This window comes from Haliotis asinina, chromosome 2, assembly GCF_037392515.1.
Source record: "Haliotis asinina isolate JCU_RB_2024 chromosome 2, JCU_Hal_asi_v2, whole genome shotgun sequence".
Taxonomy (NCBI): Eukaryota; Metazoa; Mollusca; class Gastropoda; order Lepetellida; family Haliotidae; genus Haliotis; species Haliotis asinina.
The window spans coordinates 20,301,117-20,322,068 of record NC_090281.1 but is presented as its reverse complement, the minus strand read 5'-3'; the positions used below and the strand labels follow the sequence as shown (position 1 = coordinate 20,322,068).

Sequence of the window (20,952 nt, the reverse complement as noted above, 5' to 3'; positions counted from 1 at the left end):
AGACTATTCACAACACACTGTAGCCGGTAAGGCAAAACTACATGTAGACTTCGTGAAAACGGTCTTACACTGTAAGAGTTTGTGTATGGAAATGAGGGGGGCTTAACGTAAGGTAGGAGATAAACCTACACTAGTAGACCATTGTACACTGATTAAACCGAAACTCTTAAATCAAGAAAGTACCTTTGCTAGTTTTGAGCTTGGTCATAATAAATAACAGATTCCTCAGTCAAAAGCTACAGAAGATGATTTACGTATAGTTTCTGAGGACGTTTCACCAATGGTTGGTTTCCATGGTGACACGTCTGCTGTCATTAGCTGCTTTTCTCTCTCTTCAATAATGCCTTCTCCAATCCCATCATGGGTGACTCGAACGCCAGGGAAACGACGAAGGCGGCGATATTAGAGCAGATGAGGAAACCCAGAAACCAGACAACCTGTAAAGACATCCACCATTGCACACACTTCACCTTTAACATAGTACACTTGCAACAAACTACAGCTTCTGACACAGTGCACCATCAACAACATACAGCAACACACATATTACACGTGCAACCAACTACATTACCCTCAGTACACCTGCAACATGTCATATCACACACACAGTAACTCTATGATATATAATCGGATCCCCATATTTTCAATGTCGTTGGAATCATTTACAGATGTAAAGCTTATGGTTCATGTACAGTAGTGCATTCATTTCATTTAATCAATACTACTTTAATAACAATGAGAAACATATGACAAAGCATAAAGTTTGTACATTGTCAAGTGTATTTCTTGCTTGGTATTAAGATTAAGATTAAGATTAAGATTACTCAGGTGTTTTCCAGTAAACAAAGTTGTACTCATATTATGTCTGCCTATATAAGTGTAAAGATGCAGGTCAAGCAAGTTACTGGGTGACTCAGTAAGCATCTACACCGAAATATCTCTCGCAATGAATAAGTTAATTCTTAAAACTTCTTCTTCTTCACTATGCATAACTATGTATTCTTCGAGCTGTGCTTGCATGCTGGGAGTTACGGTGCATGCTGGGAGTTGTGATGCATGCTGGGAGTTATGGTGCATGCTGGGAGTTATGCTGTATACTGAACATACTCACCACATTGATGTCCGAGAGGTGGAGAAGTGTATGCTGGGAGGAGAAGAAGATGTACATGACGATGGGATGTACAAGATAGGCGCAGTACGTCAGTCGACCAAGAGGGACGAAAGCAGACCACGACAACAGAGTGTTCACAAAACCTGAAAATCATCCCCATTATTACACAGTGTATTATGGAGGAAGCGGTCGAACAGACAAAAGTAATGTCAGCTTGTTGACTTGGCATTTTCTAAACAACCAACCCAAACATGGCCAAACAAGCAAATCTACTGACTGAATTGTACAATCCCACATGAGACTCGGCCCCCAAACGTAAACGAATCTGTACTTTACTGAGAAGGTGTAATTTTACTGACTGCGTTATTCATAATAGATTTACGCAGCGCTTTCAGAGATTAATGGCCAGTGTGATGTTTGAGTCTCACCTCCGTAACCTGTTGCACATGCGAAGATAACCCAGCACAGACATGCGCCCCACACCGACCTATGAACTGCGTTGTAGAATGCTGCAACGTCCACGGAGATTGGGTGACCGTTGTTGACATCGTACATACCGTACAGCACAGCCAGAGCTGACGCTGTTGCTACACACCAGCCCAACAGCACAAGCCACTGAAACAACACAAAAAGGCCTTCGTGTTTGTATATAAGGCAGTATATCGATATATAAAAGCTGTGATATGATCAACAATATTCTGCTGCTCACGGTGCTTTAGCCTGGTTTGAGTGAGAGAGGGAGCTTAGTTTTGATCATTGATCATTGAAGATCCGGATAAGAAATGATCTCCGTCGACCCATGTTTTCCTAAGGGTCGACTAAAGGGAGTATTGGTAGACGCGTAGGTCGATGTTCATGGTGTCAGTCACTGGATTGTCTGCTCCAGGTTCATTAACTATTTACGGACCACAGTCGAATAGTGAGTGAATAAATTTGGTGTAACCCCGTCTTTGGCATAATGTTTCAGCAATATCACGATGGGGGACACCAGAACCTGGCTTCACACATTGTACCTATTGTGGGAAATCGAACCTGGGGCCTAGGTATGATGAACGAATGCTTCAACCACTAGGCTATCCCCATCGCCCCATGTTGGGCAGAAGACATTATATACTCAGTTTTGCTTCTCTTGGCAGTGGTTCTGTACGTGTAACTTTGGAGTATGAATGAAAATAGTCCTTATCACTTGTAACAATACTACAGCCATATTATGGTAGGGGTTACCAGAAATAGGCTTCACGCATTGTACCCATGTGGGGAATCGAACCCGGGCCATCAGTGCGATGACCGAATGCTTTAAATGTCTAGACTATCCCACGACTCCCTTATGGGCAATGAATACCATGCATGGTATGATATGTGCCAACTATCCACCTTTCGAGACAAACAATCTTACGCACTTTACGAGGACAAACTTACCTTTCGTTTGAGAACATGCACTTTAAACCATCTCTTGATGACAAACTATTTTACCCACAACAAACAGTCTGCCTTATGACAGAAAATCTTACCCAACATACAAGCAGGGGTTCATTTATGTTTTTTAGTCACTTGTCCTGACTAATTTTCAACTTGCACTGATTTCTGTGACATGATCGTGGTGAAATTATGAAAGAATAAATCAGCATGGTATTTTACGTTAATGTTTACTAGACTATTTATTCAATAGTGATAAATAGCAAAGAAAAATAACCCTACTTTATTATCACTGCGAAATTTAATACCTACATTTTGTATAGATATGAAATGGATCCAAGTTTATTTGTAGTTTGAAACCGTAAGCGGAAATTATGTAGTAGCCCTAGTACACTACCTAGTAATATACAATTATTTGATTGCCTGAAATGAAAACTGACTTGTCCCGGGCGTCGGGCTATGGGATTTTTTAACCGCCGGACTTATGAGACAATCAGAAACTCCTGCCGTTTGAGGACAATCAGAATTTAGTCTCACTAAACTTATAGGCTCAGTGTTATCAGTTCGCTGCCAAACTGAGTTCAACAAGCCTTCCTAGAAAGTCGCGTCAGCTAGCCTTCTTAATTAGCCAATCAGAGCACACCTTAACAAATCGCAAAAGTTAACATTCGGAGATACCGTTTGAGCTTCCTCGAAAACGTTTGCACTCGAACGATTTTGAATGTTTTTCCGCACGATTGCATCCGAGTGATACACATAGAGGACACCATTATTCAGTGAATAAACAACAGTGAATTAACAGTCGCTGAAAATAGCGTGTTTGTCAATACTCCAGGATGTCATTTTGTGGAAATGTGTGCTAACTGCAGGTCAAATATTTCTGTTTTATGCGATTTTCGTTTGTTTGAGAGATCAGTGTCAACAACGAGGAGGAGAAAATCCAAAAACTCTTCACATAGAACCTAAACCTGAATTCTGAAAGAATTGAAGAGATTAGTCAATGGTGGTTTTGAAAGGAAATTGTAAGTCATGCGGAAGCATATATAGTTTGTGTTACTGGTTTAATCCGTTTGACCGTCTCGCATTTTATTTGGCGGTGATAGCTGACGCCACATTCTGTGTATGATAGACTCAGAGTAGCCTATGTTTACTTAGACTGAAACATGCTTGTCGTAAGAGGCGACTAACGGGATCGGGTGGTCAGGCTCGCTGACTTGGTTGACACATATCATCGGTTCCCAATTGCGCAGATCGATGTTCATGCTGTTGATCACTGGAATGTCTGGTCCAGACACTATTACATACAGACCGCCGCCATATAACTGGAATATTGCTGAGTGCGGCGTAAAACCGAATTCACTCGCTCACTCCACACCTCATCAAGGCAAATGATCTGATCCACATACGCTATGTTATATCACATGAACATATTTATGATCTGTCATAGCGACAGTGCATGCTACATAGTAGCAACATGCATTATGTTACATCTTTAGCAACAAAATGTATGTTACATCGTAGAAACAGTGTATGATACGTCATAACAACATACATCGTAGCAAAATATTTATGTTATACCAAAGCAACAAACTGTACGTTACATCATATGTGCATAGGGCTCAGTTCACAATCATGTGAAGTTAAGCAACAATGGACGTGGGTAGTGCTCGGATGGGTGACCGGCAGTTTGACGACCTGAGAGTTTCTACGACTTCAGTCTTGCCCCACAACGAAGCATATGACACATGTGATGTTACCCTAGGCAAGTGAAATTGTTCAAAATTGCTATGTTATATCATGACAATATACTGTATGCTATATCATAGCAACATAATGTATGTTATATCATAACAACACGCTGTCTGTTATAGCATAGGAATTTGTTGTAAAACCTAAAATAGCAAAATAATGTGTTAAATCAAAGCATAACATTGTAAGGTATGCCATTGTAATTTGTCATATCATAGCAAAGTACTGTATGTTAGATTACAGTAACATGTTACATGATGTGTTACATCAATGCAACATATGGTGAATTATGCCACTGACACAATATTTGTTATATCGTAGCAACATACTGAATGTTATAACATAGCAACGTACTGTATGCTATATCATAGCAACTTAATGTATGTCAAATCATAGCAATTTAAAATAGCAACATAATATACTAGTATTACTTCAAAGCAATTACTTCAATCGGGCAATTACTTGTAGTATTACTTCAAAGCAACATATTACGTTGTATGCTTTTTGCATAATTATTCGTATCATAGCAACACAGGGTATATTATACCATAACTGTTTATCCTATTCTAGCAGCATACTGTTATCGCGCCACATCAATATACAGTTGTTGATATATAGCAGTATATAATGTGTTAGCGGATTGTGCATTATACCATTGTTACATACTATATATTATATACGATAGTAACATATGTATCTTATACCAACATATTGTATCTCATGCAACAAAATGTGTATCATGTTGCATAGCAAAAACATACAGCTGCATGTTGCTAGCTTGCTATGGTATTACATACAGAATGTGTCTATGACATAAAATGCTCTGTGTCGTTATGGCAGATGATAATGGTGCATGTATATGATGATAATGTATGTATGTATCTATGTATGTGCATGCGTGCGTGCGTGCATGCATGTTTGTACGTATGTGTGTGTCTGTATGTATGTATGAATGTGTGTGCGTGCGTGAGTGCTTGTATATTTAATCTTGCACACGTTACCTTGTTGAGTTTGATCTTGCAGTCTGTTTTGTACAAGAGATAGCCGGTTACCATGCCGACGATATATGACCCCATGCGACAGTACGGTGTAATGTAGTAGTCATAGAAGTAGGCCATGGGGTCCCTGGAAAACAAATGAATTCATGCATTTCACGTCGACTTGGGTAGCAGACAACAGGGCTTTTAAGTGACCAAGAATGCTAAAAAACATGATCAATAAGAGCAAGATGTCGAAATGTAGACAATACAAACAATATCAACAATGAAATTAAATATTTGTAATAGAATCTTCAATCTTGACGGATATGAGACATAAAGCAGAAGTTTATACCTCCGTTATACTTAAGGCGTAATGAGCCGGAACGCTGTCGGAATGAACATTTCTGGAGATTCCTGGAAATTTGAACTGAATTCTAAAACTTCTTACAGCATTTCCAATGCATTCCAACTATTCGGGGCAATTCTTGTAACACGTTCAAAACTTTCGAGGTACATTTGAAGTGGAAAAATATCGAATGTCGGATATCGGCATGTGAGGTGCATTCGAACTGTATTTGTATTGGTACTGCATTCTAAATGCATTTTAAGTATTCTGAACATATTCGAGGGAGAATAGAAAAGACAAGCGACTTCACATCCTGTCAGAATGTCTCGAATGCGCCTCGAATGAGTCGGAATGTATCTCGATTGCAGCTGGACTTCAGTTGGAATAATCTTCAAATGGATCGGAATATTTCGACTGAAGCTGGAATACACCTGGAATACATTCAGAACATCCAGAATGCTTCATCAGAACGCCGCCGAACCGCATAAAAACGTGGCATTTGGGAGTGTCATTCTTACAAAACTTGAAAAATGGTTTACTTTGAATTTTTCTCCCACATGCATTTCGTAATTTGAAAACATTTTTTTCCTGGCCGATTCTCCTTGATTCCTAGCTATTCGAAATAAGTGTGAAGGGGAGTAACTCTGCTTACTCTCCTCCTCCCCCTCCTCCGAAGCCTGCTGTCATTGACGCGGACATGTTGTTTACCCTGGATATCACACCTGCCGTTATGAACACTGCCAGGAGGAATGCCAAGACTGCGATCGTGCCCAGGATGCCAGAACTACATGTAAAGAATACTCGGGTAAATTTACAAAGAAAAGAAGAATCGGGTAATTAAACACAATCATACAGGACTTATTTTCGATAACAAAACATATAAATATCCTGAAACGAAAGAATAGGTTACTATTACTTTCCCGAAATCCTTACATCAATATTTCAGCAATAAAACATGAGTATATACCCCAAAGTGAGAACGGTAGGTCAGTTACTTTTATCAGTTAATTCCAGCACTGAAATATTTACAGTCACGTTTTTGCTGTTGTTATTTTAAGTAAATATTTTGTTGGCTTTTTTCTGGGCATTGTTTACATCACATCTAATTGAGTTCACTCACAAGAACAGCGGCACAAAGATGAGAGGAGATAGGATGTAGAACTGCATGTCATTGGCCAGATACCAGGACCAGGCTAGGCACTGAAACAGGGAAATTCCATCGGACATAAGCCATGGTGGGTTTATTGTGGCCATAGAACTCTCGGTTAATGTGGAAAATATGAATCGACATGACGCAAAAAATACACCAGTTACTTCTAACACATGACAAACTTATAATGAAAATGTGTAAGACAAAAAGGGTACTGTTGTTGTAAAACGTGCCCTTTCACACTAGCATGTAGCCATCATCAACCCTAATTCGACGTATTGTGATATATTGTGATATATATCGTCAAGATAAGACCGGAAGTATTTATGAACCTCTACCTCCGCTGAATCAGCCAGGAAATCAAACTGGACACTGCACGCCTCTATGTAGCGTTTTTCCTCACCTACCCTACTGGCTCGGAGATCATGGTACCGTATTCCCTTCGAGAGAAGCATACAAAGTATTTATCTTTTTTATTTTATTTATGTATTTATTTATTAGGAAGATCGCTACCGATTATATGACATTTAAACAAGATGGCGTCTGCCTCTTGACTTGATTTTTAAAATCAGTGAAAAATATTAGGTCAAGCTTAAAACTGCTACAAAAAGGTTAATTATGTAAGTTGAGAGTGCAAACGATTCAATCTATAAAATAGTTTTTAAAAAGCAGTGAAAAATATGTCTACATAGAGAATTCAAATACAGCTAATCGAACGGATTTTGAACTCCGTGCACTGTATGAGGAATATTAGGACGTCATACGTTTCTTAGCGGTACAATTTCTTGGTGGGGAGTGGGGCGGTACCCGTGGCAGTGAGTAATATTGTTTCCAACTGTTAGGTTCACATTTTCAGGATCACATAGATATTCTGGTCCCTAGATCTGGGATCACATACATGTGACAAGCATGGTGGTCTTTCAACCTAATCTACCACAGACTTTGGACTAAATTACACTGGGGAAACACTATAAATCGGTGTGTGTTTACACTTACCATCTCCTTGGTATTGACAAGATTGTTGACATACAGCAAGTTGGTCCACCATGAGTTCCGGCACTGATTGATCTCGATACCCTGCTGAGGCCACAGTGGGCCGTTACTGATGTAGGGGAACAGTGGGACGTACACCATCATCACAAACATGTAAGGAGGCGTCAGTCTAAAATACATACAAATAGTTACTATGGTTTCCATCAAATTAAATGCCACATGTCTAATGTATGAACGGGGATTATGCTGACAGCGAATATAATCAACACATCACTTCCAATGACACACAGGTGTATGTCAGTGATGAGGGTTAACATTTCTAGGCGGTCAGTCATCAAAGACATTTCCTTTGATAACAACCATTGTTGTTGGCTTTAGTCAGAATTGTTGAACGGCGGCGCCTCCCAAAACAACCTCTCACAACCATATTCCTACAAACACCACTTATTATCATCTGCATCGCATCTCTCACCGCTATTTCTCACAACCACTTGTAAGCTAACAATCATCTCTAACAACCATCCTTTCACAAACACCCTTAATCACTCCATGAATAACCTGTCACAAGTCTCTCAGTAGTCTTCCATGACAACCTCTCACATCTATCTCAGGCAACAAACCCTCCTCATCCACCATCACTCACCTCCAGAACCTGTGGAAGTAGAACATGAACCAGTTGACCCTGCCACCAGACCGCCTCATCTCTTTCAGTACCAGGAATGTCACTAGCAGCCCACTGGAACATACATGACAAGGTAACCCTGGGGTTAACAGAGCACAAGCTACCTGTCACAGACAATACATGAATGTCACTAGCAGCCCACTAGAACATACAAGACCAGGCAACCCTCTGGTTAACAGACCACAAGCTACCTGTCGCAGACTAGCAGCCCACTGGAACATACATGACAAGGTAACCCTCGGGTTAACAGGCCACAATCTACCTGTCACAGACAATACATGAATGTCACTAGCAGCCCACTAGAACATACATGACAAGGTAACCCTTAGGTCAACAGAGCACAAGCTACCTGTCACAGACTAGCAGCCCACTGGAAATTACATGACAAGGTAACCCTCGGGTTAACAGACCACAAGCTACCTGTCACAGACTAGCAGCCCACATGAGTATAAATGAACAGTGCGGTAACAAGGTAACCCTCGGGTTAACAATCCACAAGCTACCAGGCACAGAGTATACATGAACAGCGTGGTAACCAGGTAACCCTCAGGTTAACAGACCGCAAGCTACCAGGCACAGACAATACATGAACAGCGCGGTGACCAGGCAAGCCTCGCGCTGATATGATATATTCCAACATATATACATGAGCATTAATTAAGCACCACCCATTTTCGATTCATGCTATAACATTGTGTTTAACACGACACAGTGGTCATTCTTGATATGGAAACCAAACACATGGTTATAATTTCGTTAAGTGAACCATCTAAATTGTCAATCCATCAACTACTAACATGTCCAAAACTATGGTCACACAATGTCTGTGGTCCAAAGCATACAAAGTCCTTAAAAAACGGTCACTGTTTCATCCTAAGCCAGCAGTAATGGTGTATCAGTATTTGGTGATTACATCAGTATTTGGTGTATCCTCCCCTCGCACGGATAACTGTTGCAACCCTCCCCTTCATGCTGGTAATCAAACTCCGAATGCGCATCACTGGAATCCTCTGCAATTCCTCATGAAAAGACTGGATACATTCCTGTAGATTTTGAAGAGGTGGATCCTTTACTTGAACTTGACGTCTCAGATGGTCCCATAAATTCTCAGTTGGGTTGAGATCAGGGCTACTCGCAGACCAAGGTAATCTGTCAACTGCGTTGTTCTGCAAGTATGCGATAACAACCCTGGAACGATGGGGCCTAGCGTTATGGTCCATAAACAGTGGCCGACTGGCGAAGGGGTGGTTATCAAAATGCGGGACAGCTTCCAGTACTTCCTGTTGGTATCTCTGACCATTGAGTGTCCCTTGAATGGTGACAAGATTCAGCTCATAGTCATAGGCGATACACACACACACACACACACACACACACACACACACACACACACACACACACACACACACACACACACACACCATTACAGAGCCACTGCCAAAGCGTTCAGCTGCATGGATCATCCGCTGTTGATAAGCCTCATTACTCCTCCTCCAAACTCGTCAACGGCCATCAGTAACATGAGGAAGACAACGGCTTTCATCGGACCGATGGTCCTCAGATTGTGGTTTTGCCGTTGATTACACTACGTCAAACGTTGAGTCTTGTGTCTATCAGTGAGTAAGGGAAATCAGATTGGACGACGTTCACGGAGTCCAGCGGACCTGCGCCTCCTTCGGAGGGTGCTGGTTCAGAGACGAACACCCACTCTCCATTGTGCTCTGAGATCTTTGGCATTGGCCATGGGGTTGCGTTTCACTAGGCGAGCTAGGGCACGTTCATCACAGGGAGTGGTCTTTCTCGGACTCCCTGATTGGGGACGATCCTTGACGTAACCAGTGGCCGCATGTTTAGTTACAAGGTGACTAATGACAGTGTTATTGATATTTAATCTGGACCCAATGCTGCGACAGGACAAACCAGCTTCATACATACCAGTAATCTGCCATCTGGTATTTTCAGAAAGCCTACGCCTCGGCATGTCCCAAATTTCAGCACTGTTTCAGCATGAAAGAACTTTGGCATGAACCGGATGCATTTGAGTCAGCACGTGAATTTCATGCTAAATGCATGTGTATTTAAATATAACTGGTTGACTGGTTTGATCCCTTTTGTTACATTCTACAATTATTTTTGGTGGCGCTTAATTAATGCTCATGTGTATATTTTCATGCCACGTCTCTTGACCAACGTATTTGTATTTCATATGACATGAACAACACAATTTCAGGGTATGACATGAACAACACAATTTCAGGGTATGACATGAACAACACAATTTCATGTTATGTCACTCAGGTAGCACGGTAGTCATGTCACACGACATGTATGTCCTATGGTCATGTCCCTTGACCAACATGTTTAAATATCAAGTTATTTGATCAATGTGTTATAATGTAATATTACTTGGCCAACATGTTTTCATGTCAAGTCATTTGATCAATTAGGAAAAAACACTACGTATTTAGCTCATCGAGGGCTTGCTAAATACGGTGATTATTCCAAATGCAGAATATTAACCATCCCAAACCACACTCGCGTGATAACCTATTTCTCACAGTGTCATTCATGCTTTATACCTCTTAAAATACTATTTCAAATGCCACAAATCATGAAACTAAACTTCGTGGAATGTATGACGTCACAGATATGTGTGCAGTAATGTCCATATATTTGCTAACTCTTAGGAATTCCTGTGCTTGTTATAAAACCGAACTCATTTGATCTTGTGTCCCCTGGAGTGTTAGTATGCTTGTATTTCATTTGATAATTCATTACCTGCTGAAATATTGTTCAGGGTAGGGTGAAAACTTCAAGAAACAAGCATGTGTAGCACTGACCTCAGAGTGAAGAAGGAGTCCACAGACACTGTAGAGTTGACAATGGCCTGGAAAGTGAAGCGCTTGGCCACAGCAGGGAAGTAGCTGATGAAATTGTCTGTAAAAGATGTCAAACACTCACACAATGATGATACTTGTGTACACTGTCAGCATCACATACCGATACTGGCACTATGAAAAAAGATCAACATTTTGGTGTCATCACCGCATACTGATATTGGCACTATCAAATAATATCAACATTCTTGTATGACACTGTCACCATGGAATGATATCAACATTGTGGTATACTGACGCTAGGAAGTTATATTGACGCTATGGTATACTGATACTAAGGAATGATACTAACACTAAGGAATGATATCAACACTGTGGTATGACACTGGCACTGCGGAAATACATTAACACAGGTCGTATTATATTGGCACTATGGAAATACATTAACACCATAGTACTATATTGACATTGTGATGTGGCATAATGGCGCTAAGATATGGTTCTTGCACACTGGAAATATACCAACACTGTGGTATAATACGAGTACTAGGACATGGTGTCATGACATCAAAATGTGATACTGGCTCTGTGGAAATATATCAACAGTGTTGTATAATATGAACATTAACATGTGATATATTGGCACAAAAATATTTTACGTCCTCAACCACATCAGACCGCACCTCATACCCAGCTGACAATCATCCTCAACGATCAACATCCACAAACACCCCCCACAAATACCTCCATCAATCACATGTCACAACCAAGGCCTCGTGGCATAATTCTGACACAGCGGTATGAAAATGGCACTTTGATGCGCTATGGAATGATATTGACAGTAGGATTGTTAATGGCACTCTGGTATGATATAGATACTACGATGATATTGGTACCACGGAATAATACTGCATGACATAAATGTGAGTGAGTGAGTTTGGTTTTACGCCGCTTTTAGCAATATTCCAGCAAATATCAAGGCGGAGGACACCAGAAAATGGGGCTCACACATTGTACCCATGTGGGGAATCGAACCCGGGTCTTCGGCGTGACATGACATAAAAGCAACATTATGGAATGATATTGATATCATTCATATCATGCATGATATAAAATACCATGGAAGATATTCATGCGAAACTGCCATTTAAAAGTTACATCGACTCTGCAGAATAATATCTATATAACTATTGATTAATATTGGCACCACTGAATTATTTTTGCATTTGGGTTGACATTGGCACTAGAGTCTCCATCTTTTCCGTCTGATCTTTGAATCTTCAACAGTAGAGATACTGTACGTTTTGATCAAGTGTCCAACAAAAATCTGGGGTGACTCAGACGCAACTCTTCTAACAAAAATTGCTGAAACACTCAACTGGATATTGGCCCATTGGCTCATATTGTACACATCCAGACTCACCTGCACTCGAGATACCAAAGAGGAAAGTGTGCCCCAGGATCACCCATGTCATAGACAGGAATCGGATACCGTTGATGGAGGTGAGACTTCCAGCTGACTGTTTGGTGCTCAGCATCTTGGAAGCGTTGGTGTACACAGAGAACGATAACAGAATCTTGCCTCCAAGACCTGCAAGGATATGTGTGTATATGAGTACGTATGTGTACACATAACAAGGACATGCTGTATATATTTAAACCAAACGCAGATTTTTTACCATTTTGATTGGTTCGGGACTATAATGAAGATTGTAACAAGGGCATAGTTTTTGTTGTATCACGGGCACAATGTACTCACTAACATGGGGAGAATCGTATATTCTAACAAGTCCTCCTGAACAGGTCAACAAGAATTAAAGTTAGTAAAGACTGTCTTCTACTAATACATACTTGGTTGAGGCTGGCTAAACTCTGGTTTTCCTTTCTCGCCAATCAGTGGAGTTGTCTCCTCTTGTTTATGCTTGATGTTCAGTGATGAGTGAGAGTCAGTTCCATTCAACAAACCATTCGCCTCAGCAGCCAACATGTACCAGCGTGGAAGCTGGATAATGACGATGTCATAGATGGTGCCAAACACCATTAGCGCAACAAACACCATTGCCACCACACTAGAAACAAAACAATGGAACAAATATTACACAAACAAGGAGCAATATGTTTCTCTGGACCAGAAGTCTTTCATGCTTCAGTAATTCATCAGTTTAGAAAAGAAAGATCACATGATGGCCTTTTTGTTTTCAAATTGACGGATTAGTGGGTTACAAAATTCCGTCGTCACACTGAAATTCAGGCTTGATTCCCCACAAATGCTTGAAGCACATTTCTGGTGTCACCAACCATGACGTTGCTGTAATACTTCTAACGATGGCATAAAACTATACTCACTCATGCACTAAACTGACATGTGCAGACGCATTGCCAAGACAATCATGCTAGTGTGTATAGGTAACATGAAAGTACGGTTCCATCTGTTGATAACAACATAGAATGGAAGTCCTGAAACTGCTTGCCCTGCGTATTTCACAACAGGAACGATATGGCTGAATCAGCCAAACCAGTTGCAGCAATGGTAGCATGTACACACAACACACTCTCTGATTGGAATTCACTGACTCAGTAAGATTGTTTTAATCCAGGCAACCCCGGATTGGAAAGACATAAGAATATATGACGTACTCGCAAATGTCATGATGTGTATTTATAATAATGCTGGCGGTATATCATAGCAATACGAGTACTGTATGTTCTTGTATTGTCATTCTGTCTATGTTGGAGCACAGGATATTAGCACAGACATGTCATGTCCGTGCTCGGCCAGTCACAATAATCTCCCCCCACACATTTACGGAGTCACCCCACAAAACAATCATTCTAACTGCCACCAGGAAAATACCCTTTTCGTCTACATCACATTCTGTTGTACCTGTCAAGGAAGTCAAAAGTTAATCTTCATTCATCTGAAAACATACTGTTTGGTCCAGCGCTGCTGCCCTAGATACCATCATTTGTCAGCAGTGCGATTGTCTATTTGTAACATACCAATTGAGCATCAGACATGAATCAGTCTTACACATGCAGCTCTGTTAAGCTAATTTCAAGTTTCAGAGGCACTTTGACCAAAGTTTCATTAATAGTCCTATTTCACCAAACGTTATTTCTCTGTCGTTGCTGTGATTGCAATGTGCTATTTACTGACGGAGATGTGTAAAGAGCTCACGCCACAATGTTGTGCCCTGTACAAACTTCTAAAATGCCCTTCCTGACAAATGCCCTCCATCAAAAAGTGCAAAACAACCTTCAGTCTGTTTCCGTCTTTAAAATGTGCCCTCTGAAACGTTCCACTGTAAAAAACGAATTTTGGCGAGACAATGCTCAATGCATATCAGAAATACCCTTACTTGGATTTTGGGTGTTTGTTTGAAATTCATAACTTGCTGTCAATGGAATAATCATTTTCGTAATACAATCATATAACTTGGTTCCAAAATGGAATATTCCCTACCTTTAATCAATAGAATGGCTTACAACTTTAAGAAATAGTTTGACGTTCATACTGAGGTCATCCTGGTACCTTCATGTTCATCTCAAGACCTTAACATCATCCCTCGGGATAGAAAGATTCAGGTAAGTTATTGGTGTACTCAGATCAACTCACAAGACAGCGATGGCTTTAGTGTCCCACTCAAGGTCCTCTTCCTGGCACACAGAGCGCTTAACCCTGAATTGTGTGGTGATGTTCAGCTGCTCAAGAACCAGATCCAACACTGCGGGGAGACAAACATAACAAGCAACTGCTCCAACAACGCAGAGAGACAAACATAATAAGCAACTGCTCCAACAACGCAGACAGACAAACATAACAAGCACCTGCTCCAATATTTCAGACAGACAAACATAATTAGCACCTGTTCCAGTACTACAGGGAGACAAACTTAACAAACACATGCTCCAATACTCCAGGGAGACAATCATCACAAGCACCAGTTCCAATACCGCAGGTAGACAGAAATAACAAGCAACTGCTGCAATACTACAAGAAGACAAACATAACAAGCACAGAATCCAACACTGCAGGAAACCAAACACAACAAGCGCTTTCTCCAGTGCTGCAGGAGAACAAACACATGTCGAGCACCTGCTCCAACACTCCAAGGAGACAAACATGCCAAGCACCTGCTCCAACACTGCAGTGAGACAAACATAACAAGTGAATGCTCTGACATTGCAGTGAGACAAACATAAACAAGCACCCGCTTCAACAGCAATGAAAACGAAATACAACAAGCAACTGCTTCACACTACTGGAAGAGAAATACACTTTTCCCGGAGATTATTCAGAGAATCTTTGTTTCCTAATACTGGTTATAGAATTTTAAAATCGATGTCACACCGTGTACTAAGGTACTCGATATGGGGAGGCAACTCTTGTAGGCTGAAGAATGAACCTTACCACATTAAGATGTATCTTATAGCAGTCGATTTCTTTTGTTGCCAAGGTAAATTTGACAGCATAAGTGAAAAGAAAGCTGGTCTACATGATTTTGAAAGGAGCGTGACTAATGCGAAAGGGTTCGCTGGTGGAAATGGCATTCCTCTGCCTACAGTGTACAGAACTATGGAGAATAGTCAGTCGGGAGTTGGGATTGAGCAGCAGACAAATACAATGACACCAAGGAAGTTCAGTACTGCGGATCGCCGACGATTTTGTCCGATCGTGAGTAGGGGGAAAGTGAAAAGCTTTGAGAATATCGGAAATGGGATGACCCATAGACAAGAATTACAAAAAAAGTAACTGTATGAAAAAGGCGGAATTCCCTCACCAGTGATGAAAGATGGACAATAAGAAAAACATTTAAACTGGGATAACGCTGAAGAAAATCAGGACTGGGATAATGTTTTCTTTTCTGTGGAAAGTTCTCCCTGGATTTTCCGAGCTGTGTAAACGTACTGCTCTAATACTACAGGGAGACAAACACAACAAGCACCTGCTCTAATACTACAGGGAGACAAACACAACAAGCGCCTGCTCTAATACTGCAGGGAGACAAACACAACAAGCACCTGCTCTAATACTGCAGGGAGACAAACACAACAAGCACCTGCTCTAATACTACAGGGAGACAAACACAACAAGCGCCTGCTCTAATACTGCAGGGAGACAAACACAACAAGCACCTGCTCTAATACTACAGGGAGACAAACACAAGCGCCTGCTCTAATACTGCAGGGAGACAAAGATAACAAGCATCTGCTTCAACACTGCAATATCCCACTAAATCACTGGTTATAGCTCAATGATGACAAAACAGTGTATGACAAAACAATCTTGTGGCAATCAAAATTAACAGCTAAACATTTCAACAGTCTTGCTAAACGTAGATATACTTACTGTCATTAAGAATCAGTGTTACATCTTCACCACCACAGGATTCGGGAAAGCAAAGTCCGATGTTGATGTCAGTGAATGATGGAATATTAACACCTGGGGTGGCGCCCTGTTAAATTACCCATGGATGGATTTAGTCAACCTTCACTGAACCTCACATGCGTTACTATGGCGGCCTATTTATTTAACCCTGACAATATTCCAGCTGTAGGTTGGCAGTCTTAAAGTAATCGAGTCTGGACAAGTGATCAGTATGGTGTGTATCGATATACACACTGGGATACAGTGAATGAGTCAACCAAATTAGCGAACCTGACAAACCGATCCCGTCAGTGTTGTAGACTCAATTCTAACCAGGATCTTCACGGATTTAGGAATGTCATGTCAGTTGAATGTCAGTTGTCATGTAAAACGCACACCCAACACTAGATTTATTCATTGACGACCTGGCTTAGCTGCTGTATATGCTGTGTCTCTAAACCTGAACGTGTATCAATAACAGGATGTGTATGTTTCCTTATCAAAGGTAATGCATCTGTTCACAACCTTAATATTTAACAGATAATATTACCCATACAAATGAATTATTCATACCAGTATACTGTGTATCAGCAGACGGTATGAACGGCTATGGATCATAGCGATGCCTAGTTCTTGACCAAATGTCAATAGATTGTATATGAAAATCGGAGAAATAATTTTGAACATTTAAGATGTCAGATATAAAATATAAATCAGCATTTTTCACATCCTTAACAGTTTATTCTTACTGAGGAACTGGGCTGAAGAGGGATGGTGGCTTTGCAGTACTTCCCATTGAAGAGCGGTTCTGTGACATTGTTGATGGTCTCCGTGGCCTTGACCCCCAAACACTCTTCGTATGATCCCAGGAAGTTGAGGTTCAACTGAAGTAGTCTACTACCTGGTTTCCCTGCTGCATCAATCACTGGGGAATAGAGAGAGCATGTGTTACCATGGTTACCATCACAAAACTCAGGATAGAGAGAGCATGTATGTTAACATAACTACCTAAGGAGACGATATGTTTTACATTGGTGGTAAAGAGAGAATGCATGTTACCATAGTCACCCAAGAAGACGATATGTTTTACAATGGCGGTAAAGAGAGAATGCATGTTACCATAGTCACCTAAGGAGACGATATATTTTACATTGGTGGTAAAGAGAGAATGCATGTTACCATAGTCACCCAAGAAGAAAATAATGCTTCACAATGGTGGTAAAGACAGAATGCATGTTACCATAGTCACCCAAGAAGAAAATAATGCTTCACAATGGTGGTAAAGACAGAATGCATGTTACCATAGTCACCTAAGGAGACGATATGTTTTACAATGGCGGTAAAGAGAGAATGCATGTTACCATAGTCACCTAAGGAGAAGATATGTTTTACAATGGCGGTAAAGAGAGAATGCATGTTACCATAGTCACCTAAGGAGACGATATGTTTTACAATGGCGGTAAAGAGAGAATGCATGTTACCGTAGTCACCTAAGGGGAAGATAATGTTTCACAATTGTGGTAAAGAGAGAATGCATGTTACCATAGTTACCAAAGGAGCAGATGTATTTCACAGTGATGGTAGAGGGAGAAAAACATTAATATCGTTAGTAACTGGAAACGTTCCTAGAAAATCGGTATTACCCTGGTAACACTTTGGTTGAAGGAAGCATTCATACTGCCTTGGTTACCACTCAATACGTTAAATGTGTGTGTGTGTGTGTGTGTGAGAGAGAGAGAGAGAGAGAGAGAGAGAGAGAGAGAGGGAGAGAGAGAGTTTGTGTGAGAGAGCGTGTCCATCCATATAATGAATTGAAGAGAAAACACGTGACATACGGTACTTTTTTATTAATTAAAGTTTGACCTGTTTAACCTGTTAAGCCTAAAGTTAAGAAATCTGAAATGGTCCAGCTTGTTTTCATTTCATGTGATGCACTTCCAGCATTTCGTGACACAGAACTATTCAATATTTATATCAAACATAACCACATCCTTGAAAGTCATTTTGGATTTTGTTAAAAAAATATATTGTGTTCATGACCCTAATTATTGACGCCTAGAATACACATAATCTTCAACATATGTGAGAACTCTCGCACAGAACCCAACCACACTATTTAATACACTTCATACATGGACCCGTGAAGGTCCGGGGATAGAATAGGTCTTCTGCAACCCATGCTTGCCATAAAAGGCGACTGTGCTTCTCGTAAGAGGCGACTAACGGGATCGGGTGGTCAGGCTCGCTGACTTGGTTGGTACATGTCATCGGTTCCCAGATCGATGCTCATGTTGTTGATCACTCACTCACTTCAGGCATGGATGCCTTTATGCACTCTCATACATAATGGCCGTCATCGCTCACAAACTACCCATATATCATATTTGGATTATCCTTCAACAGAAAAAGTCCAAATGTTGCGTTTTGGGGTTTCTTCAAATGTTGTTCAAGTTGTAAACTAAAGGATTTGTTGTATATCATTGTGCACCATGATATCATGGCGAGGATCCCGTGAAGGTCCCGGGGTAGAATAGGCCTTCAGCAACCCATGCTTGCCATAAAAGTCGACTCAGCTTGTCGTAAGAGGCGACTAACGGGATCGGGTGGTCAGGCTCTCATCGGTTCCCAATTGCGCAGATCGATGCTCATGTTGTTGGTCACTGGATTGTCTGGTCCAGACTCGATTATTTACAGACCGCCGCCATATAGCTGGAATATTGCTGAGTGCTGCGTAAAACTAAACTCTCTCACTCACTCATGGCCAGGAAATATTTATACGATATCACTCAACAGTCCATGCATAATGCATAAACCTCAGCTACACTTACTGACCCTGGTGTTAAAAGCTAGGACGGTAGTCCAACGAAGCATGTGCTTTTAACTCAAGTGTTGATATCAGTGAGTACTACTGTATTCCACTGTATCGACTTAAAAATCTCAAGTAAAAGTGTTAAACAATAAACGCCAGGTGACTATGAGTGCCCAAACCAGACTATTGTTCCTAAAGCTGAGAAAAAAGAAAAGGTCTGAGTCACGATGTAGAACAGGGTGTCACCTCTACATGAATGGTGATAAGATTAAAGGATAAGCCCCGATTTAACAACGATGTTCAACTGCTGGTCTGGATTTGCGACACATACAAACAAACGGCACAATTATCACTGGATTTATGTACAGTAATAAAATCTCTCTAAACTAAAATGTGAATATGAAAAAGTGTCAGGTTAAAAAACTATCCAATGTCTGAAGACGAAACAGACGGTGTTGATCTATTTTACGATTGTTTCCTGGTTGTTTCTTGTTCAACGTGGCAATAAGCAGGGATGTTGCTGAGGGTGGCGTAATACTAAACTCAATCAATTGATAAATATGCCAAAGAGCTCAAAATGTGAAGATTTTGTGAAAATGTGAAATATGCGTGTACTGTTTTATTGCATAACATATTTTCACATATTATACTTACTCTGCAATGCCCACTGTTTGCCAGCCACCAAAGCTTCCAATACCTTGGCAGTTTGGTCCATGCACTTTGTGGAGATGTTGCCATTAGCTCCCACGGCCCGGGGGTCTGTGAGTAACCCACCCTTGTGGTGCAGAACATTGGAATCTTGAATTATTCTGGCAACTTGGATGATATCTGCCCGTCTCAGGGTCTCCATTGACTCCTTCACCCCCGAGGATAGATTAGGCTGGGGGAGGGGATGCAGACCACGGGTCAGCATGCTCACATAGTCACTGACACCTCCAACACCACAACCACACAACGACATCACATACAACCAGACGATCATATCTGTCAATTTCATTCTGTACGAACACATCAAGAAGCAACGCTCTCCACGGCGATCAACGCGATCAGCATTCACAAACAATGATTATCTTCACGAAATCCTGACACTGTCAAGAGACGTTGACCATCCCACTGTTCGTCTGTTTGTGATGTAAGTTAGTATCGGTCTGAGCCAGTATACCTGACCTCAAACTACCGTGACATGGCAATGCAACGCTGACTAGTCCTTCACCACCGATGAGGTCGTCATTCGGAGGGGCTACACCGAGGTCCGCGCGAAGCTTCCATGTATTTAACTCACGAGTGCTAAGTTGTGACGTGGATGTGTTTCAGTGGATGCGGTATTTGTGATTGAGATAGAAGTGACGGTGGGTGGAGTCGGTATTTGTGGTGGAGGTAGTACTGACTGTGGGTGGAGGTGGTATTTGTGGTGGAGGTAGTACTGACGGTATGTTGAGGCGGCATTTGTGGTGGAAGTAGTATTGATGTTGGGTTGAGGTGGTATTTGTGGTGGTGGTAGTACTGACGGT

General features: G+C 41.1%; 1 protein-coding gene across 1 annotated transcript; it reads right to left on the bottom strand.

The window, feature by feature from the left end:
- Positions 1–314: 314 nt before the first annotated feature.
- On the bottom strand, positions 315–20,453 carry LOC137272334 (O-acyltransferase like protein-like). Its single transcript, XM_067804701.1, has 15 exons — positions 20,096–20,453; positions 17,382–17,557; positions 16,615–16,720; positions 14,881–14,989; positions 13,116–13,333; positions 12,688–12,855; positions 11,268–11,364; positions 8,389–8,481; positions 7,749–7,914; positions 6,723–6,802; positions 6,255–6,386; positions 5,278–5,401; positions 1,540–1,726; positions 1,112–1,254; positions 315–437 (listed from the first exon to the last, which is right to left on the bottom strand). Exons 1-15 carry the CDS (start codon positions 20,451–20,453, stop codon positions 315–317), a joined length of 2,280 nt encoding a protein of 759 aa, XP_067660802.1.
- Between the last annotated feature and the right edge of the window lie 499 nt (positions 20,454–20,952).

Coding starts and splice junctions, on each gene's coding strand:
- LOC137272334 (XM_067804701.1), bottom strand. CDS start 20,453: ATGTGTTCGTACAGAATGAAATTGACAGATATGATCGTCTGGTTGTAT. Junction 14,990..16,614: donor AACACTGATTCTTAATGACA/GTAAGTATATCT, acceptor GTCTCCCCGCAG/TGTTGGATCTGGTTCTTGAG. Junction 6,803..7,748: donor TTGTCAATACCAAGGAGATG/GTAAGTGTAAAC, acceptor TCCCTGTTTCAG/TGCCTAGCCTGGTCCTGGTA.